Below are 18547 nucleotides of genomic sequence, written 5' to 3' on the forward strand. Positions count from 1 at the left end.
TTAGGCTATATAGCCGTTTAAATCAGGGTGGGTGGGGGTCACATTCGCTAAAAAGTACAGTTCGGCCTAAAATCCGCAGCAGTTCTAGTGTGTGTTCCACCTACCTTAACCCTTTCCAATCCAATTTGCATCCTGGCTTTACTAGGGGGCTTACTCTTTTTCTGCCGTTATACAATTGCGCTATCTGCTGGCTAAAGCCAGTACTGCATGAGGTGACACCTTGGATAGGCTCTGACAGCAGAGAGGCTGGCAATATACAGTAAGAGGACCCCGACGGATGTCTTCCAATATCGGAGCTGTACAGCCTTAAATCGTAATGTCTTCAGAGGTCAGACAGTGGATTGGAAAGGGTTAAGGGCTTATTCCGACATGCGTATGTTGGCCAGGTTTTCACGCTAGGCCAATATACGCTGTCTCTCTCTGCAGGGGGAGGAGGCGGGCCGGGCCAGGAGCTCCTGCCGCCTTTCAGCCCCTCGACACTATTTGCAATGGGAGGGCGGGATGGGGGCGGAGTGAATGAACTCACTGAAATCAATGGGTTCTATTCTGATCCGGCCTAAGTATTCATTGGACATAGATGATACCATTCAACGAAGAATACTATTGACAAAACGATCCGTCTGCATCATATTAACATTTGATTCTGCGAATCCTTTCTGAGCGCAGGAATATCCGTTAAGAGACACGGTGATGAGACATTTATTTTTGCTTTAGGTTGTGTTCTGAGTGAGCGATTACTGCTCTGAAGAGCGCTGACTTGTTCAGGATCTGCAAATTATAAATAATTGATATATTTTCCAATGAATGAATATGTTGTATACAGTAAGAAAAAAAACCATTGAGGTCAATGCCAAGAGAACTACATCCAACCTCCTCACCCGCTAAGACTGTTTTAGATGGCAGGTATATGCCCTTCATTATTGACTGAAAAGCCGCTGTGCAGTTGCTTCTGGATTCCGCCACGTGTCCAACCTTCTCTGTCTCTGCCATGGGGTACGGGATCATAGAACCTGGGATAAAGAGTGGTTACATATAGAATATGATATATATATATATATATATATATATATATGCATTGCGCAAGGAGCATCCTGCTTGTATGTTTACCACCTGGTTTCCAAGGATGAGCAGACATTGCAAGGTGCACTGACCCCATAAAGCTTGAACTGTAAGTACCGCGTGTGCCGCCTTATGGTGCCTTGATGAGAATACCCCCATAATATATCATGAGCTGCAGCCCTGCTGTCCTCCCGGTCTTCATTGTAGGACTGTCACCAAGTGACCACTGCAGACAATCAAAGGCTCACTGTTGTCCAGAATGTGAGCGCTGATGCCAGGAGAACGGGCAGTGATGCTGAACCCTCCGATTGGCCGCAGTGGTCACTGCCGGGAGGACCGCGGGAATGGAGTGTTGGATCGCCAGGGCTGAGACCTGCTGGACAACCCCTTTAAGTTTTAACTACCAAACAATTTTAGTTCTGCAAGGACAAGTTATTAAGCCATAGCCATTGTAGACCACCATGAAAATAGTTATTAATATTGATCCCTTCATCACCCTAGACCACCAGAGATACTAAGTATTAACCATTAAGTCACTGCAAAGTTATAGGAATTACTGTTAAATGATCCTATATAAAAATGTGTGATCTAATACATGAAAGAGAGCCCTAATACTCAGTGAAACATTTGTTTTTGGCGATGAACTGGTGCAGAAGAGCCAAAGACTATTGAGTTGGATGAATCGATTTGCTAAAGTGAAGCCTCAGATTTGGTAAATTGGTTTCTCCATGTCTAGTAATTGTTTAAGGTGTGAAAATTAATTCCCTTGCTTCTTATTAGCACTGTATAAATAATGGACTACAAATGTGATTGATAATGAAGCTGGTCTAGATACACCACCTCAGGTTGTAGTTGGTCAGATACTGTTGTGGCGCCTCCTTCCCTGACTGTACATAGGTGAGATTATTCTTACTGAATCCAGAAGCCTCCTACAAGAGAAAGAGAGAAGTCATATTGTAATCTAAAATCCCAAGAGCATTAATGACCTTCCTACAAAATGTCCATCTCTCACCTTCTTACCAACGAACGTCCTTCCCAAAAGGTCATCTTTGTTCTTATCTTTATCACTGGACTGGAAGTCGTTGAATGGAGCCTGTGTGTAATTGTCAAGTAAAGGAAAATCTAAGTTGGAGACGGCAGTGAATGAAGGAGAAACCGGAATTCAATAAATGAGTCTTACATTGGTATGAAGAACTAGATTTCGCTCCCTGGTGAAACCACTGTCTCTGTCGGAGTTCTTGGCCAAAGCTGGTAGCAGCTCTCTGCCCTGTTATACAGAAGAAAAGAGAAGTTTTTTTCTATATGGAACCGATTTAACTCTCAAGGTTGTCTTCTGCCATTAGCTATATGTATAGTATCTGCTGGCAGATGGCCTCAACATGGTGCAACCAACTTCAGATACAGGTGTAGCAATCGTTAACATGATTTACATTGTGATAACTCCATTTACAGTATTGAAGGACATCATACATAATCCCTTCATGCCCCAGGACGTATATATAGGTCCTGGGAGTGCAAAGTTAATATGGCACGGGCTTGGAAGCTCAGCCATACATGGCTGGTATTGGCTGTCTTTGACAGCTGACACCAGCCCACTACAGCTGCAATCAGAGTTCATTCCGATCGGTGCTGTTAACTTTTAAATGCAACTGCCAATTCTGCCCCCTCCACGTGATGAGATTTCAGGGTGCTGTCCAGGCGTTATGGCAGTCGGGGGCCTTCTGAAGGCCCCCAGGGCTGCCATTTATTTCTGTCTATTAAGACCAGCTTGCAGCATGTCTTAATACAGTGCCTGCGGAAATAACCACACACTGCAATACTGAAGGATTGAGTTAGATTGTATTAACCATCAAAGGATCGCAAGTTCAGATAACCTTAGGAGACTAAAAAAAAAGCAAAAATAAGTGAAGCAAACATTTTTTACGATTCTAAAAAAATAAAGGATAATTTTAAATTTTAAAAATACCCTTTTCCCATGTTTATAATTAAATACAAAAGCAAAAAATATTTGGTATTGCCACGTCCATAAAAGTCTGATCTACCAAAATAATGCCTTATTTATCCTGCACGGTAAATGTCAACAAAAAGCAAAATTACAACATTAGAATTGCGCCTTTCTTTGGTCGCCCTATCTCCAAAAAGAAATGTAATAAAAGGCGATCAAAGAGTCATATGTACTCCAAAATGGTGGCAATAGAAACCACAGTTCATCCCACAAAACAACGAGCCCTCACAAAACTCCTTCGGCGGAAAGATAAAAAACTTAAGATGATCAGAAGATGGTGATAGAAAATATATATTTTTTAAAGCAGTGCAGCAAAAAAACGAATGTATAAATTTGGTATAGCTGTAATCATACTGATTACTAGACCGAGCACCATGCGGGGGAGCAGCGGGGGTAGCGGGGAGGGGGGAGAGAGATCTCTCTCACTCTCCCCCCGCACCCCCCCCCCCCCGCATGGTGCTCGGTAAAGTAATCAACTACTCGACAAGACCGATTGCTTGATCGAGTATCAGCCTTAAACGAGCGTGCTCGCTCATTTCTAATACTGACCCACAGATTAAAGTTATCATGTAATATTTCCCGCAGCGTGATGCTCAAACTCCCCCCAATGATGGTGCAAATGGGTGTTTCAACTCCACTTGGTTTTTTTTTAATTTTTCAGTATATTATTTGATATATTAAATAATATCATTGAAAAGTCAAATTTCAATTGTATTATTTAATATATCAAATAATATACAAAAATGAAGCCCTCAGACAGCTACATCAACGAAAAAATAAGATGAGAGGGGGCATAGCTCTAGTTTGTTATTCGAGCAGCCCTCCCCTCTCCAGAGGAACTGTATGGTTGTCAATTAGGAGTGAGAAATTGGCCAAAGGATTAAAAGGGTTTTCCACATAAAATACTATTGATGACCTATCCTCAGAATTCTGGCTGAGCAGGCGCCCACTGTTGGCGCCATCAATAGTATTTTGCATGGAAAAGCCCTTTAACCCTTTCCACTCCACTGTCTGACGTCTTCCTACATTCTGATTGAAGCTTGTATAGCTCCAATGTCAGAAGATGTCCGACAGGGTATTCTTACCATCTATTGCCAGCCACTCCGCTGTTAGAGCCTCTCTGGAGCACACACACTGGCTTTAGCCAGCAGATGGCACTGTTGTATAACAGCAAGAAGAGAAAGCCTTTTAGGAAACCCTGAATCCGAAATTGTATTGGAATGGGTTAAGGAAAGAACTTGGGGGGGGGGGGGGACCACACCCTTCCATCCTGGTGCCAAAACATAGTATCATAACGGTGGCTCCATTCCGATCTTTGCTATAGGACTCCCCTTTTCAAAGAACACTACTGAGAAGTAGAATCTAGTAGTTACCTGCAAGATGAAAGTTGGTAGAAAGTCTGTCTTGGTAATGCTGTGTCCCATCAAGCGGTGGTACCCCTTCTGTGACAAGTACATATGAACATCACAATGCGGAGAGTAAAAGTTAGTGAATTTCTGTACAGTTGCTATCTACTGACAACAGTCAATGTCTATCCCAATGTTAAGAGTTTTACCGGCACACTGTGCTGTGCATAAGGATCATGGGTTATGGGTTCCAAATTTGATCCTTCAGTGAATCCAGAATTTTCCATTTCTCCGATTATTGTAGTTTGGGATCTGCCTGTAAAGAAAGAAGTTTATAAATTATACTTGCAGAGTTAGGGTGGTTTCACACCTGCATTGGGGATTCGGCTTTCCTAATCCATTCCAGGAGCAGGAAAGGGGAATCCCTGTGGCCGTAGAGCTCTGTTTCAGGATGGAACTGGACAGCACCGAACGGACCCCATTGACTATAATGGAGTCTGTTCGGTTTCTGCCAGGTGCCTGACTTTTGGACGGAAAGAAAAGCGCTGCATGCAGCACTTCCTCTTCCAGTATTTTGAACCACAGATGTAAAGCCGACCTTACTCCTATTTGCCAATACATTATGACCAGGAGGGCATTTACCGTAAAGAGCATGCTTGACATCAGCCAATGTAAATTCTAAGGGGGTACATGATGAACAGGGCCCCCACTCAGATTTTTCCCATGCCCATTTTTTTATCTTGTGAGTTCTTCCCTAGCCATAAGCACTACATTATGGTGGAGCATGAATACAACCCTCCCCATGTTTCCATATAACAGCATGGCCACCATCAATGACCTATTTTGTCATTGATGGTGGCCATCATAATTACAGTAATGTGAAGGAGCCCATTGAAATCAAGCACAAACACGCTCGTATGAAGCCAGCCTTATTAAGTAGCAGAGCACATTAGAAAGGCAATCAACGAAGATACTGATAGCGATGGAGAATCATAGTTTGTAAGACAATTGCTCTGACACGTCTTTATTGACTATGAGGGTCTCACCTGGGTGATGAACTGTCTTTGGCGTGAACCTAGTCTTGTATTCTGAAGACATAAAAGATTGACCCTGTGGCAATAAGATAAATTCAGTAAGGGTTAAAAAAAAACATGCAGATTAGAGATGAGCGAGCATACTCGCTAAGGGCAATTGCTCGAGCGAGCATTGCCCTTAGCGAGTACCTGCCCGCTCGAGAGAAAAGGTTCGGGTGCCGGCGCAGGTGACAGGTGAGTTGCGGCAGTGAGCAGGGGGCCGGGGGGGGGGGGAGAGAGGGAGAGAGAGATCTCCCCTCCGTTCCTCCCCCGCAGACGGCAGCCGAACCTTTTCTCTCGAGCGGGCAGGTACTCGCTAAGGGCAATGCTCGCTTAAGTAATTGCCCTTAGCGAGTATGCTCACTCATCACTAATGCAGATACTTAAGAAAGGCCATCACTACCGATATCAGTGAGGTCAAATCCCCAAGACCCCCTCCAATTAGCAGAACAAAGATGCTGAATCTCCCAGTAGTACCCAAAACCTGACCACATATGGCTGGATTATACAATGTAGCCGACCCCTATTCATGTAAATGAACCTAAGCTGTAATATTAGGCACCTCTGCATGGTTGTGAGTGGCATGTTACCAGAAACGGTGGTGAAGGGGACCCTGGTCTTTTTTCTCTGTTGATTGGTGAGGATCCCCACTGATCACTCATTGGAAGCCTATTCTAAGGATGAGAGTTTACACTTGGAAAACTTTTTGATTTGTAATTCTGCTTACAAATACCATATTGAATAATTGTGAGATAATAATGGTGGATCCCTTCAGGGCCCCCATCTCCATCTCCAGGGATCCATATTTCTCTAGAGCTGCACCAGTTCTCTGGACTGCACTACCCCAGTCAATTCCAAACACCCACAGTGTTAAAGGGAACCTGTGGGAGGCGAAATGAATAAAAAAGCATTGTAGCTCAGTTTTTATTTTATTTATAGTGTTTGCCTTGCAGGACAAAAAGTGTTTTCAATTTATTGTATATGTCGTTACGGATGCAACGATACCAATGATGTAGGGGTTTTTTTAACAAAGAGGGGAAAGTAAGCAAAAAGTGTGTGTTTTTTTACCAGATGTATCTATTTTTATGTTCCTGTATGGGATTTGAACCTGTGAAGCTATGCTCACTATGATAATACATTGCAGTAATTCTGCACTGCAATGCATTATCACTATTCATAGCAATCAAAGGTCGTGGCAGACCAGGACGGCATCCGGTTGCCATTGCAACCTACTAGCTCTCTGCAATTACATTGTGGAGGGCCAATGACGTCACAGAGGGAGCACCCTCCCTATGTGAACTCTTTACATATTGCAATCAACATTGATCACGGCATGTAAGGGGTTAACAGCGGATGATCCTGCTATTGCAGTGGGAAGTCAGCTGTCAGTCACTGCTGGTTCCCAATGCAGATGGCGCAGGCTGAGATTCTGAGCCCATGCCATCCTAAGGATTTAAGTATACATCCATTTGCCGGAATCCCTTTCAAGCCAGGATATAAACTTACGTTAAAACAAATTTCAATTTCCAATAATTGTTAAAACCTTCTTAAAGGGCCAGACCTTGATTTGCAGGAATGCTGCCATCCAATAGGTGGCACGCAGAGGTATTGTTCCAGTTTCCTTATTTGCATATATTTTCCAGAGGAGCATGCATGGCCTTATAAGTCCTCTCACTCACTTACTAGGTGGTCTCCTTAAGGAGAGACCATACCCCTCCTGACCCATGTCATAGGCCTCTCACTAGTCAAGCCAGGATCCTACTGCACACTGATGAGAGGCAAAAACACCCGAAACAGCTGTCTGTGTATGGATTCTAGTTTTGTTTTCAATTCCCAATCATTGTTCTAAAGACCTGTATAAAGGGTCGGACATTGATTTGAAGGAATGCTGCCATCCAATAGGTGGCGCTGCAGAGGTATTGTTCCACCTTCCTTATTTGCAAAGAGAATTGTGTAATGCTTCAACCAACCAGCGGTGGCACTGTAGCAAAATAAAACACTTGCTGACAGGACACCCCGGGATCAGCAAATGAATGCTATAGACAAGAATTACGCTATTTCTAGAAAATAATGCAAATCTTTTTTCTAATCCTAGACAATCCATTTAATTGTGGAATGTTATATATTATCATTTAGTAGTGGATCTTTCCTTTAAATTTAAAGGGATTGGACACTTTTTAGTATAAATTTCTGCTGTGCCGTAATTAGGTTTTATTCCAAGGACCACTATATAATCACAGTGCTTACCTCATTCTTTATATGAAGCCCCTCTGCTGCCCACTGTAAGCATTGCATGCGCTGCTCTCCCTGTCCATAAGAATAAATATGGTAGTGGTCACTGTGTGGATACAAACTGCAAAAACAACTGCGTCTGTGCCTGCGCAAAAGTGGTCGGACCCGAGGGAACAGCCAGGGAAGCAGTCACATGGCTAAATCACGAGTGTCGCCATCTTTATTCTTTAGGATGGGGTCAGTGCCATGTCCAAAGCTTACAGTGGGCAGACTTGGGTAAGCACTGTGATCCTACATTGATCCCTGGAGTGAAACATAATCATATATACGGCACAGCAGAAGTTTGTACCAGTTAGTGGCCAACCCCTTAGAGGGTATGTTTTGTGGTAGAAGGACTAATGACCAACCCTTTACATCGACTTACATGTTGGAAGTTTTCTATGTCAGGAGACCCCTTTCCTTGTGGTGCAAACAGCAGTGGGCGATGTTGTGGTAAGATGCCAGGTATAGCTTCAGAACCGTGATCCCGAGTGTCGAAATGAACTGACTTAACCTGTTGTAATGAATGCAGAAATAATTTGGTGAACTCTTTAACCCTTTCCAATCCACTGTCTGATGTCTAAAGATATTCTGATTGAAGGCTGTACAGCTCCAATGTCAGAAGACGTCCGTTAGGGTATTCTTAATGTAGATTACTGACCGCTCTGTTGTCGGGGGGCCTCTCCAGCATGTCCCACACCGCAGTACTGGCTCTAGCCAGCAGATGTCGCCATTGTATAATGGCAGAAAGAGAAAGCCCCCTAGGAAACACTGAATCCAAAATTGGATTGCAAAGGGTTAATATATATAGATATACTCATTGTCAAAACCAATCCCTCCCCTACAAGTTGTCAGAATAAAATTAAACTTTCTCTGTGTGATTGTAACGCTGATATAAGTGATTATAATATCAGAGCAAAAGGAGAATTTATTGTGCAGAACTGATCCCTTAAAGAGAGACTCTAGTACCCTGTTGGACCACCTCTAGCTTGGATACAAGATATGATACGGGCAGGCATGGAGGCTCTAGTACCCTGTTGTACTGCCTCTAGCTTGGATACAAGATGTGATACAGGCAGGCATGGAGGCTCTAGTACCCTGTTAGACCACCTCTAGCTTGGATACGAGATGTGATACAGGTATAACGATGGTGCCACCTGTATCTGGATGACGGACAATTGGAGCTGTTCGTGTAGTGGCCCAAAGTTAGCGGTCCCCTCCAGCACCTCAGAATACTTGTCTTGTGTTTGTCTTGTATTACTGTCTTAAAGGTGGAATGCATCAGATTTATGTGTATTGGAGTTTGCAGACATGAAAGGGTTAATGTCTGGTGTTGTCTGGAAAATGTATGTATCTGTCTAGCTGTTGATTGGTCTGTGTCCACGTGATGTATGTGTGGAGAGAAAGGTACAAAAAGGTTGGTTAGTTAGTTGGTGGTGGCCTTGAGTGAGAAGAGGAGAGGAGTTGGAGAGAGTTAGGGCTAATGCCCACGGCCGGATTACCGCCGCATAAAAAATCCACGGCTTTTCACCACAGCTATTAGGTTCTATTGAGCCTAATACCTCAATGTACACACTGCGGGATTCCACCGCAGAATTTCACAGTGTGAAATTACCCACGGCATGTCCTATTTGCCGCGGGTATACGTGCGGACGGCTTCCATTGTAGTCAATGGAAGCTGCCCATCACGCTATACTTCCATAGCGTGAATATGCGCCCAGCCCACCACCGGCCACGTCATATGACACTTCCAGTGCGTCATTGGACACCGCCAGCGCGCCATGCGCTGTAATGCGCATGCGCGCCGCCATTGTCATGCGGGAGCTATGCAGCGGATCCGGAGGTGAGTATAGTGTCTTTGAGGGGGTGCCGTGACGGACTCCGCTGCGGTATTCCGCTTGTGGAGCCCGTCATGACCATGTGCATGAGGCCTTAGTCGGTTGGTGAGTGGAGAGATGGAAGAAGCTGAGAGATGGTCTGACGCTCATGCTTGGGCCCAGCCATTCCAGGAACCCTCCATATAGCCACTAACCTTAAAAGAGAGTGAAAGCCCAGACATGATGGAAACATGAGGGTCTACAGCGCAGGTACCGCATGTATCCGGAGATATGGAAAAAACGCTGCTTAGCGAAGAAAGAGTGATTGTATGACAGTGGAGAGAAAGTTTTGCCAGAAGAGAAATCTGACAGACAACTTGGACTGTGGATTATACAAATGCCCTGAGAATTCTCACCGCTTCAACACTACAACTTGTTTTGTACAAAGACTGTTTTATTGATCCTGCCTTAAGAGTTTAAGTAAACGGACAGGCCCGAACATTCCTGGTTCTCGTTCAGAAAATACTCTGTTTGTGAAGTAATCCGCCGTAGAGGATGGAACGTTGGCGTCCATGACAAACAAGGACTAAGGTAACCCCAGTTACTAATTGCTGGTCTCCCCCTGCAGTAACGATGTCGGGTTTCTAGCCACCCATAGTGAGGAGACGGTAGAGCCCCGTGACAACGTTATTTCTCTCCCCCGCTGTCTCCTCGGCTGAGGGCCTGCTCCTCAGACGCTGCACTCGTGCTCATCGGATGATCAGACCATCCTCTTGATCCCGGTCACTTTGTGTGCCTTCACCCATCCACTGGTCCCAACACCTCCTAACAGTCTGGTCAGAACGGCCAGTGGGGGACAATTCATTGATACAACCATCTAGCTTCTCACATCCCAATAATGTGCCCCTCTCAGACTCTGGTAACAGGGTGAAATCTTTTCTCTGCGTCGTAGAGGCGCCCAGTGGTCTACAAGTTCCACACAAGCGGAAGAAGAGGTCACTACACACAAGGAGCTTCTGAGAGATTTTTATAGGCCAAGGGAAAAAACACTTTTAGGACCTAATGGGGCAAGACCGTTCATGTAATCACACCACAACTCTCATCATTTACATATCTGCCTGAGATGGAACTGCATGCCGAGTTTTGCAGCAAAACGACAACTTCTTCTAGGGGCAGAATTGTTTTTTGATGAAAAGTGTATATATTACACATGTAATAAATATTTTTCATTACTCACCGCCCTAGACTTTGGGTTGTTAACTTCGCTGCTCTTAATGTACCCACTCTGTGGGCCGTGAAGTGCATGAGGTAGAGGCTCAGCGCCTGTCACTTGTTGATGAGGGGTGAAGTCTCTGTTAGTGATTGATGTGTAATTGTTCCGCAGGATCAGACTGATGCAGAGGGAGAAAGCGAGATGGTTCATTGCAGTGAAATATAATTTCAAGGGCAAAAAGAATTATTCATCAATTATTAACAGCAGATAACAGCAGGAGGAATATACAATGAGGCACTCACCCCATGCACGGGTTATCCTTCCTGTCCAGGTTGGAGGAGTAGTACACAGTTGGTCGAAAGTTGGACTGGTACCCTGTACTACGATGGGTATTAGTGCTCGAATGGAAGGCGCTGGCAGCATCAAAGTTTTGGCGACCTGCATAACAGCATAGAGGACTATGAAAGCAATTTAGATATTTATTTTTAAAAGGGCTCAGCAGCGCCACCTATATAGAATAAAACGCGTAGTTGTACCAGGCAAAGGCTGTTGAGTGAAGCAACTATGGGAACTTATCTACACTGAGATGTGAGTTGCAATTCAAAATCAGAGAAGATAAAGGAAGAGATAGTATCCTGTAAAAGGCGTCGGCGGTGATGATCACACGCTCCCCTGCTTAATTACAAGGTAGAAGGGAGAGACTGACTCCGCTACTTCATGACGGAGGACGAGTCTAGCATAAGCAACTGCACTGCTAAATGCCGTTAGAACAGCGAGAGAAGAGACATAGAAAAGTGTTGAAAGGACCGTATGTGTTTTCCCTCTGTGCCAGGAGTGCCTACCCAAGAGTTCTTCCATCAGATAACTGAGACTGATGACATCTATACTACAGGAGAAGAGTGACGTCTTGATGCAAGTGTATCAGAGAAAATGTGCCAGGAGTGTTACGTCTAAGACTGCCGCAGTATGTTGTTCTTGGAAAATCAAAGTTGGAGATGTGAGTAAAAGAAAACCATGTGCCTCCGGTTTAAAACTATACTTTGACTGTGGACTCGGCTGCGGTGAGTTACTAGATAGGGGTACTGGCGTCACGTGAACAGATAAGTACTGAAAACTCATAGCATAGTTGCTATTTTTACCCCCTGCACATAGCTGGGCCAGGCCATGTTTTGGATTCCCCGGGAGGAGGCGGTAGAGCCATTGTGACCCACCGTCCTGTTCCCCGTTGTCTCTTTGTGCGTCTCACAACACATAAAACTCATGCAAGATTCTCGCTCGTGTGCATTTAGCCTAAGGCAGAAGAAAATGAGAAAAAGACAGGAAAGACTAAAATAGGTCATAAGCATTTCATTGTGCAGAAAGTATGGCCGGCCCCACACGGGTATATTTGAGTGTGTATTTGCACACACAAAATTTGCATGTGCAATATGAACAGAATAGAATCCATCAACTTCAACAGGTTTGTTCAGGTGTATATTTTTTTTCTGCGCATTTCAGTTGTACGTTGCAAGTATGCTAGGAGATGCATGGAATACTGCGTAATTGTGCAAATACGCATGAACACATTTGAAGAGGGCCTAAGCGTGAGAGTACTATTTGTTGTGGGACTTATGGTAACTTTTTATGTCCCTGTTAGAGATGAGCGAGCGTACTCGCTAAGGCAAACTACTCGAGTGAGTAGTGCCTTATGCGAGTACCTGCCCGCTCTTCTCTAAAGATTCGGGTGCCGGCGCGGGTGAGAGGTGAGTTGTGGGAGTGAGCAAGAGGGAGCGGGGGGGAGAGAGTGAGAGAGAGATCTTCCCCCCCCCCCCCCCGTTCCTCCCCGCTCTCCCCCCCCCAGCTCCCCGCCCCCCGCTGGCACCTGAATCTTTAGAGACGAGCGGGCAGGTACTCGCATAAGTCACTACTCGCTTGAGTAGTTTGCCTTAGCCAGTATATTCGCTCATCTCTAGTCCCTGTATATGAAGCTAACTATAAGAAGTGTGATAAAAATGCCACAAACCAGAGAAAAACTACCAAAAAATGCCAAAGACAAAAACGCAGCTTCTGTAGACTTTTCTATACTTTACTATGGACTTTTTAATAACATCTAGCTGCAGCTTGTTTTGAATAAAGCACATAGGCTTTATAAATGGCAAATGGTAGGTGGAGACCCCTTATAGATTTTTTAGGTTCAGCCTATTACCCCCCCCCCCCCCCCAATGTTGATCCAGAGAAAGGCAAAAAACACCAAAACATATAAAAAACAATAAAATATATAAAACTATTTTCTAAACTTATCATTTTTATTCCCCCCCCCCCCCGTTCACTCACCATATGAGGTGTTATAATTGGTACAATAGAAGTTTAGAGGGTCCCAACTTCCTCCTGAACTCCCCCGAATACCTGGAGACATACTTCCAATGTAATGAGAGACCGCTCGGAGCTTGCATGGACACGGAATGACTGCATAGAACATGAATAACCCGGCGACAGTGACTATGGTAACACTAACAATGAGCAGTGTAGAATTCCATTCACAAGAGATCAACCTGCAAATCCACGCAGAAGACGAGGGAAGATTTATAAAGATATTGCTCAGTTTTAGGGCTTCTTAACGTGACTGTGTTTGTATGAGCTAAACCCGGAGAATAGAGCCCATGGATTTCACTGGGTTCGCTCCCATGTGTGCATTTAGCGTGCGCAGAATAAAGTAGGATCTGCTCTATTTTCCCGCAGTTTGCACAGCAAAGTCTATTTGCACCTCTGCCATATTTTGGACCTGCTCCTAGTTTTGCTTACAAATACTGATAGTTGAAAATAGCTTTAAGGGCTTATTCACGCGACAGTATTTTGTGAGCAAACATGAACATGAACATGCCCTGCGGGTGCAAAAAGTACAGTAAAAAACGCCAATGCACGCAAAAAAGGGCCTTACTGTGTTCTACGCATTCATTTAACACCTTTTGTTCTACCCATGACAAGTATTCATAACGGTCTTGTAAGATTGCAGTGCGCTGTATTTAACCCCTTAATAGGCAGGTATTTCAAGTCTTAAAGGCTATAGGCACCTCTGGGGGGACTTTTTTCTACTTAAATGCATATATTTCAGCTGACAATGCACATTTTGCGCTGGCAATGATTTTTGTAATGGGGTTTAATTAAAAATGTTGCTCCTTTGCTCTTCTGCAGCTTCTATATATCACTGTATATAGAAACTGCAGTCTAACGGTTACTTTACACAGGATAACTGTGGGTTGCATAAGCGCTCAGCTACCTTCTCGATGACTATCACTCCTGTGCTTTCACACAAATAGTCGTTCAGTCAGTGGAGGCGATGTGCACCAGAGATCTCTTGTTGGTCAAAACTTAGCGATAAAAAGTGCAGGAAAGGAGAGATAATAGCTGAAAACTAAGCCGTCTGTCCAGCTTCACTGAGGGATCTCCTACTGAGATTTAGTATCAATTATCTATATACACGGATATGTAAAAGCTTCAGAAGACAGATGGTACAAATTTAGAAATTAAACCTAGAGATGAGCGAGCATGCTTGGTTAGGGCAATTACTCGAACGAGCATCGCTTTTTTCGAGTAACTGCCTACTCGTCTGAAAAGATTCGGGGGGCGGAGGGTTGGAGGGGAGATTTCTTCCCCCGCCCCCCCCGTTAACCCTTGCACCCCCCACTCACCCCCGCCGCCCCCCGAATCTTTTCGGACGAGTAGGCAGTTACTCGAAAAAAGAGATGCTTGTTCAAATAATTGCTTTAACCGAGCATGCTCGCTCATCTCTAAAAACCCTATTGCAAATATGATTTTCAGCCCAAAATACATGATTTTAAGTAAAATAATTCACCCTCCCTAAAGGTATCCATAGCAGAAGAGAACCTGTCATCACTTTTGAGCCCCATAAACTACATTATGAGGCTCAATGATGAAGGAACTGGTAGTTCCGGATCTCTGTTTGATATACGACGTGCCCCGTTCCAGTGCTGTTTCCCAACGCCAATTCCAAAAAAGTTGGGATAGTGTGAAAAATGTAAATAAGTGTTAAGAAAAAAAGAATGCATTGCTTTGGAAATCCCATATAAGCTTATTTTATTCACAACAGAACATAGAACACATATCAAAAGCCAAAAGTCAGACATTTTTCTATTTCATGTTTAAATAAGTAACTGGTTTAGAAATTGATGGCAGCAACACATCTCACAAAAGTTGGGACATGGTAAACCAAAAAGGTAGAAAAGTGGTTCTAATGAAAAACAGCTGGAGGGTCAATTTTCTACTAAGTCACATGACTGTGTATAGAAAGAGCATGTCAGGCCGCATGCACATGGGCAGGTCGGATTCCGCATGCAGAATCCGGCCCTTTCAGCAGCGGCGTCTGCACGTATCTGCTTTCTCTTGCTTCTTTCTGTACTGTGGATGGTCCGCACGGCTCGCAGTACAGATTTTCTTTCTTTACATTCCTGCTTTTTTGGTGGAATCGGTGGGCCATCCCCAATGTCAATGTGGGTTGGATGGCTTCCATTGACTTCAATTGAAGCTGTCCTTGTGGAATCCACAGGAAAATGGAGTATTCTGCGATTTTTCATTCGTGAGCGGAAACCGCAATTGGTTTCCGCTCGTGTGCATGAAGAATCACTTTTGCATTGCATGCTATGGGCAGTATTTGCTGCGAAATCCGAAGGTGGACGCCCGCTCCGGATTCCACAATTCAAATACACCTGTTTGCAATCACCCTCAGAGAGGCAGAGTCTCTCAGAAGCAAAGATAGTCAGAGGTTCACCAATCTGTAATAAACTGCATCTAAAAATTGATAAAACTTTGAATATCCCACCATTTACAGTACATGATATCATCAAAAGATTCAAAGAATCTGGACAAATTCATGTGCAAATTTAACAAGTCCAACAGTCAATATTGGATGCTCGAGATCTACGGGCTCTTGGAAACCACGGACCCCGATGTCCTGGGGACCATCTGTGATGGTATGGGGTTGCATTAGTGCCTATGACATGGGCAGCTTACACATCTTGAATGGCACCATCAATGCTAAGCTAAGCCTGTGTATAGAGGTTTTAGAACAACATATACCCCCATCCAGGCAACATATTTTAGCAAGATAATGCTAAACCACATACTGCATCCCTCACAACAGCATGGCTTCACAGAAGAATAGACCAGGGACTGAACCGACCGCCTGCAGTCCGGACCTTCCACCAATAGAAAACATTTGGTGCTTTATGAAACGAAAAATCCAGCGAAGACGCCCCAGGACTAGAGATGAGCGAGTAGTGCCTTATGCGAGTACCTGCCCACTCGTCTTAAAAGATTTGGGTGCTGGCGGGGAGCGGCGGGGGAGAGCGGGGAGGAACGGGGGGGGGGGGGGGATATCTCTCTCACTCGCTCACCCCTGCTCACTCCCGCAACTCACCGCTCCCAAACGCCGGCACCCGAATCTTTAGAGACAAGCGGGCAGGTACTCGCATAAGGCACTACTCACTCGAGTAGTTTGCCTTAGCGAGCACACTCGCTCATCTCTACCCAGGACTGTTGAGCAGCTAGAATCCTACATCTGACAAGAATGGGACGACATTCCTCTCTAAAAACTCCAGTAATTGGTCTGCTCACTTCCTAGACGTTTACAGACTGTTGTAAAAAACAAGAGGGGATGCTACACAATGGGAGACATGACCATGGCCCAACTTTTTTGATATATGTTGCTGCCATCAATTTCTAAATTAATTAATTTTTTTAATAAAATAGAAAAATGTCCCCCTTTCCCCTCCTGATATGTTCCATGTTCTGTTGTGAATATAATATGGTTATATGAGCTTTCCAAATCACTGTATTCTTCTTTTCTTAACATCTATTTACATATTACTCGAGCGTCTCAACTTTTTTGGAATTGGGGTTGTAGTTTTTACAGTAGTAGCAGAACTTGCCTCATCGCTCCTCATATAAAGTGTAGTGGCCCAGTACACCATCCTGGTCCCCTCCATATATGTCATACATGTTTGTCTTATGTAGATGCACTGTGAACCTGTCTTGCCAATTTCCAGTGTGTGTGTGTGTTGTACAGCTGCAGCGCTAGAAGGGTTGACTCTAATAAATCATTGCCTGCATGTAAATGTATCAGTCTGTCATGTCATGTGGTATAAGTGAGGATATAAATAGGAGTGATTGAGAGCGGGAAAGAAGTTCCATCTTGTCTTCAGAAAGAGAGAGTGCTAACACAGAGCCACATGAAAGCACCTTCAGCTTCCATGTAGGTGAAAATGGAGGAGAAGGAGAGATATCCCGTAGCGATTGGAGTCTGGATGTGAGTGGAGTGAGTCCCAAGACCCTAAGAGAGAACATCCCCAGTAATTCTGTATATAGAGACCCATCGTACAGGTACTAATTCACATCACAAGTTTGCAATGCGGCCGTCCAACATCAGGATCATCCTGTAGAGTACGCTACTGAGTCACACCCACACGCCTGCCGGGCTGGGTGTTGTCACTAATCCTTTAAGTAAATAATTGCTGCCAGAGAGTCTGCGGAGTGACCCCTACCCCCTTCCTACCTCTGGAGTACTCCCAGTCCAGGAGCGGTACCTGACAGATAACTCAAGACTGTAGGGCCGGTTTCATCCTGTGTATCCTCTCTGACTTCTGATCTCTGTTCTACCTGCACTGAGAAGAATTGTGCCTGCATTGCTGTGAATAATTGTTTTGCCAAAGTTATACCAAGTAAAGTTATACCGGGCCCTAACCGTTCCTGGGGACCCAAGGTACAATACACAAGTGTCGGTGTCGATTCTTCGCCATGTAGCATACTGGTGTGTGGGAATGGTGGCATCACGAGTGATAACTTTTACCCCCATCATCCCATTTATTGGCAATACCTATCCTAGGGGTGTCGAAGGTGGCCTGCAATCCTACTCTGGCCTTGACTATGTGTCATCCCTCCGGGAACAGAGCCTGGTAAGTGCCGCCGTGACAAGCCAACACTTAACCCTCCCAGCTCTTCATATTAGTCAAGTGTCCAGAGTACCCCAATGGGGTGTTGCAAAAGTAACAAGTGTAAGGAGACGCGTATAACAATGAGCTACGTATAAAGTACAAAGTTTGTATGTGGCTATGGTTAGTCATCACAGCCACCATATGATCGGAGCCAATTCTATTGGTCTCTGATCGTTGCCCTGAAGCAACAGTTTGGGTTTCTTGATTAGAAGTAGTCTGGTGCACACAGCTGCTTCTGAACTGCCGCTGTAAAAAGGTAGCAAATCAGAAGAAGCACCCTGAATAGCCGCTGTAAAAAGGCAATATGGCAGTTGTTAAGGGTTGATAACATACTGTGCATAGGTAGAAAACTGCGAAAGAGCGGTATGAGGGCAGGGAGTTCCCACCACTCATGAATATGGAGGACTACTACATCTTCGGCTTACGCCGCAGCTTATAAAGGCTGGCTTTGTGTAGACTACATGCATTGGAATCCAATGCATCAGATCACAGCATATATCGGCTGACTTTGAACATGGCGGTCTGATATATGCTCGTGGGAACAAAGCCTGAGTGTGGGGCTTGATATTCTCTTGCTGCACTCCAATTTGTAGATGTCCTGTGGGATGTAAGGCTTCTGATTACAAAGCTAACGAGGATTTGGGTGCAAGCGGGTTGGTCCTCCACCAGGAACTCTGCTGCTTGCGCCAGGTAAGTCCCTTTCCTTGTTCCCGAAAAGACACATATGCATATAATTTATGCACTATATATCCAATTGTGGGCGCTGTCCTACATTGT

At 44.6% G+C, this 18547-nt stretch overlaps 1 protein-coding gene across 1 annotated transcript; it reads right to left on the reverse strand.

Moving 5' to 3' along the window:
- Positions 1 to 13249, reverse strand: SAXO4 (stabilizer of axonemal microtubules 4). The gene is made up of 12 exons (XM_066583169.1): positions 13098 to 13249; positions 11087 to 11222; positions 10809 to 10962; positions 8140 to 8268; positions 5457 to 5520; positions 4620 to 4726; positions 4438 to 4506; positions 2240 to 2326; positions 2072 to 2152; positions 1900 to 1988; positions 879 to 1010; positions 1 to 768 (listed from the first exon to the last, which is right to left on the reverse strand). Exons 1-11 carry the CDS (start codon positions 13240 to 13242, stop codon positions 893 to 895), a joined length of 1179 nt encoding a protein of 392 aa, XP_066439266.1. The 5' UTR covers positions 13243 to 13249; the 3' UTR covers positions 1 to 768; positions 879 to 892.
- Positions 13250 to 18547: the final 5298 nt, after the last annotated feature.

The sequence above is a fragment of the Eleutherodactylus coqui genome, chromosome 11, assembly GCF_035609145.1.
Source record: "Eleutherodactylus coqui strain aEleCoq1 chromosome 11, aEleCoq1.hap1, whole genome shotgun sequence".
Classification (NCBI taxonomy): Eukaryota; Metazoa; Chordata; class Amphibia; order Anura; family Eleutherodactylidae; genus Eleutherodactylus; species Eleutherodactylus coqui.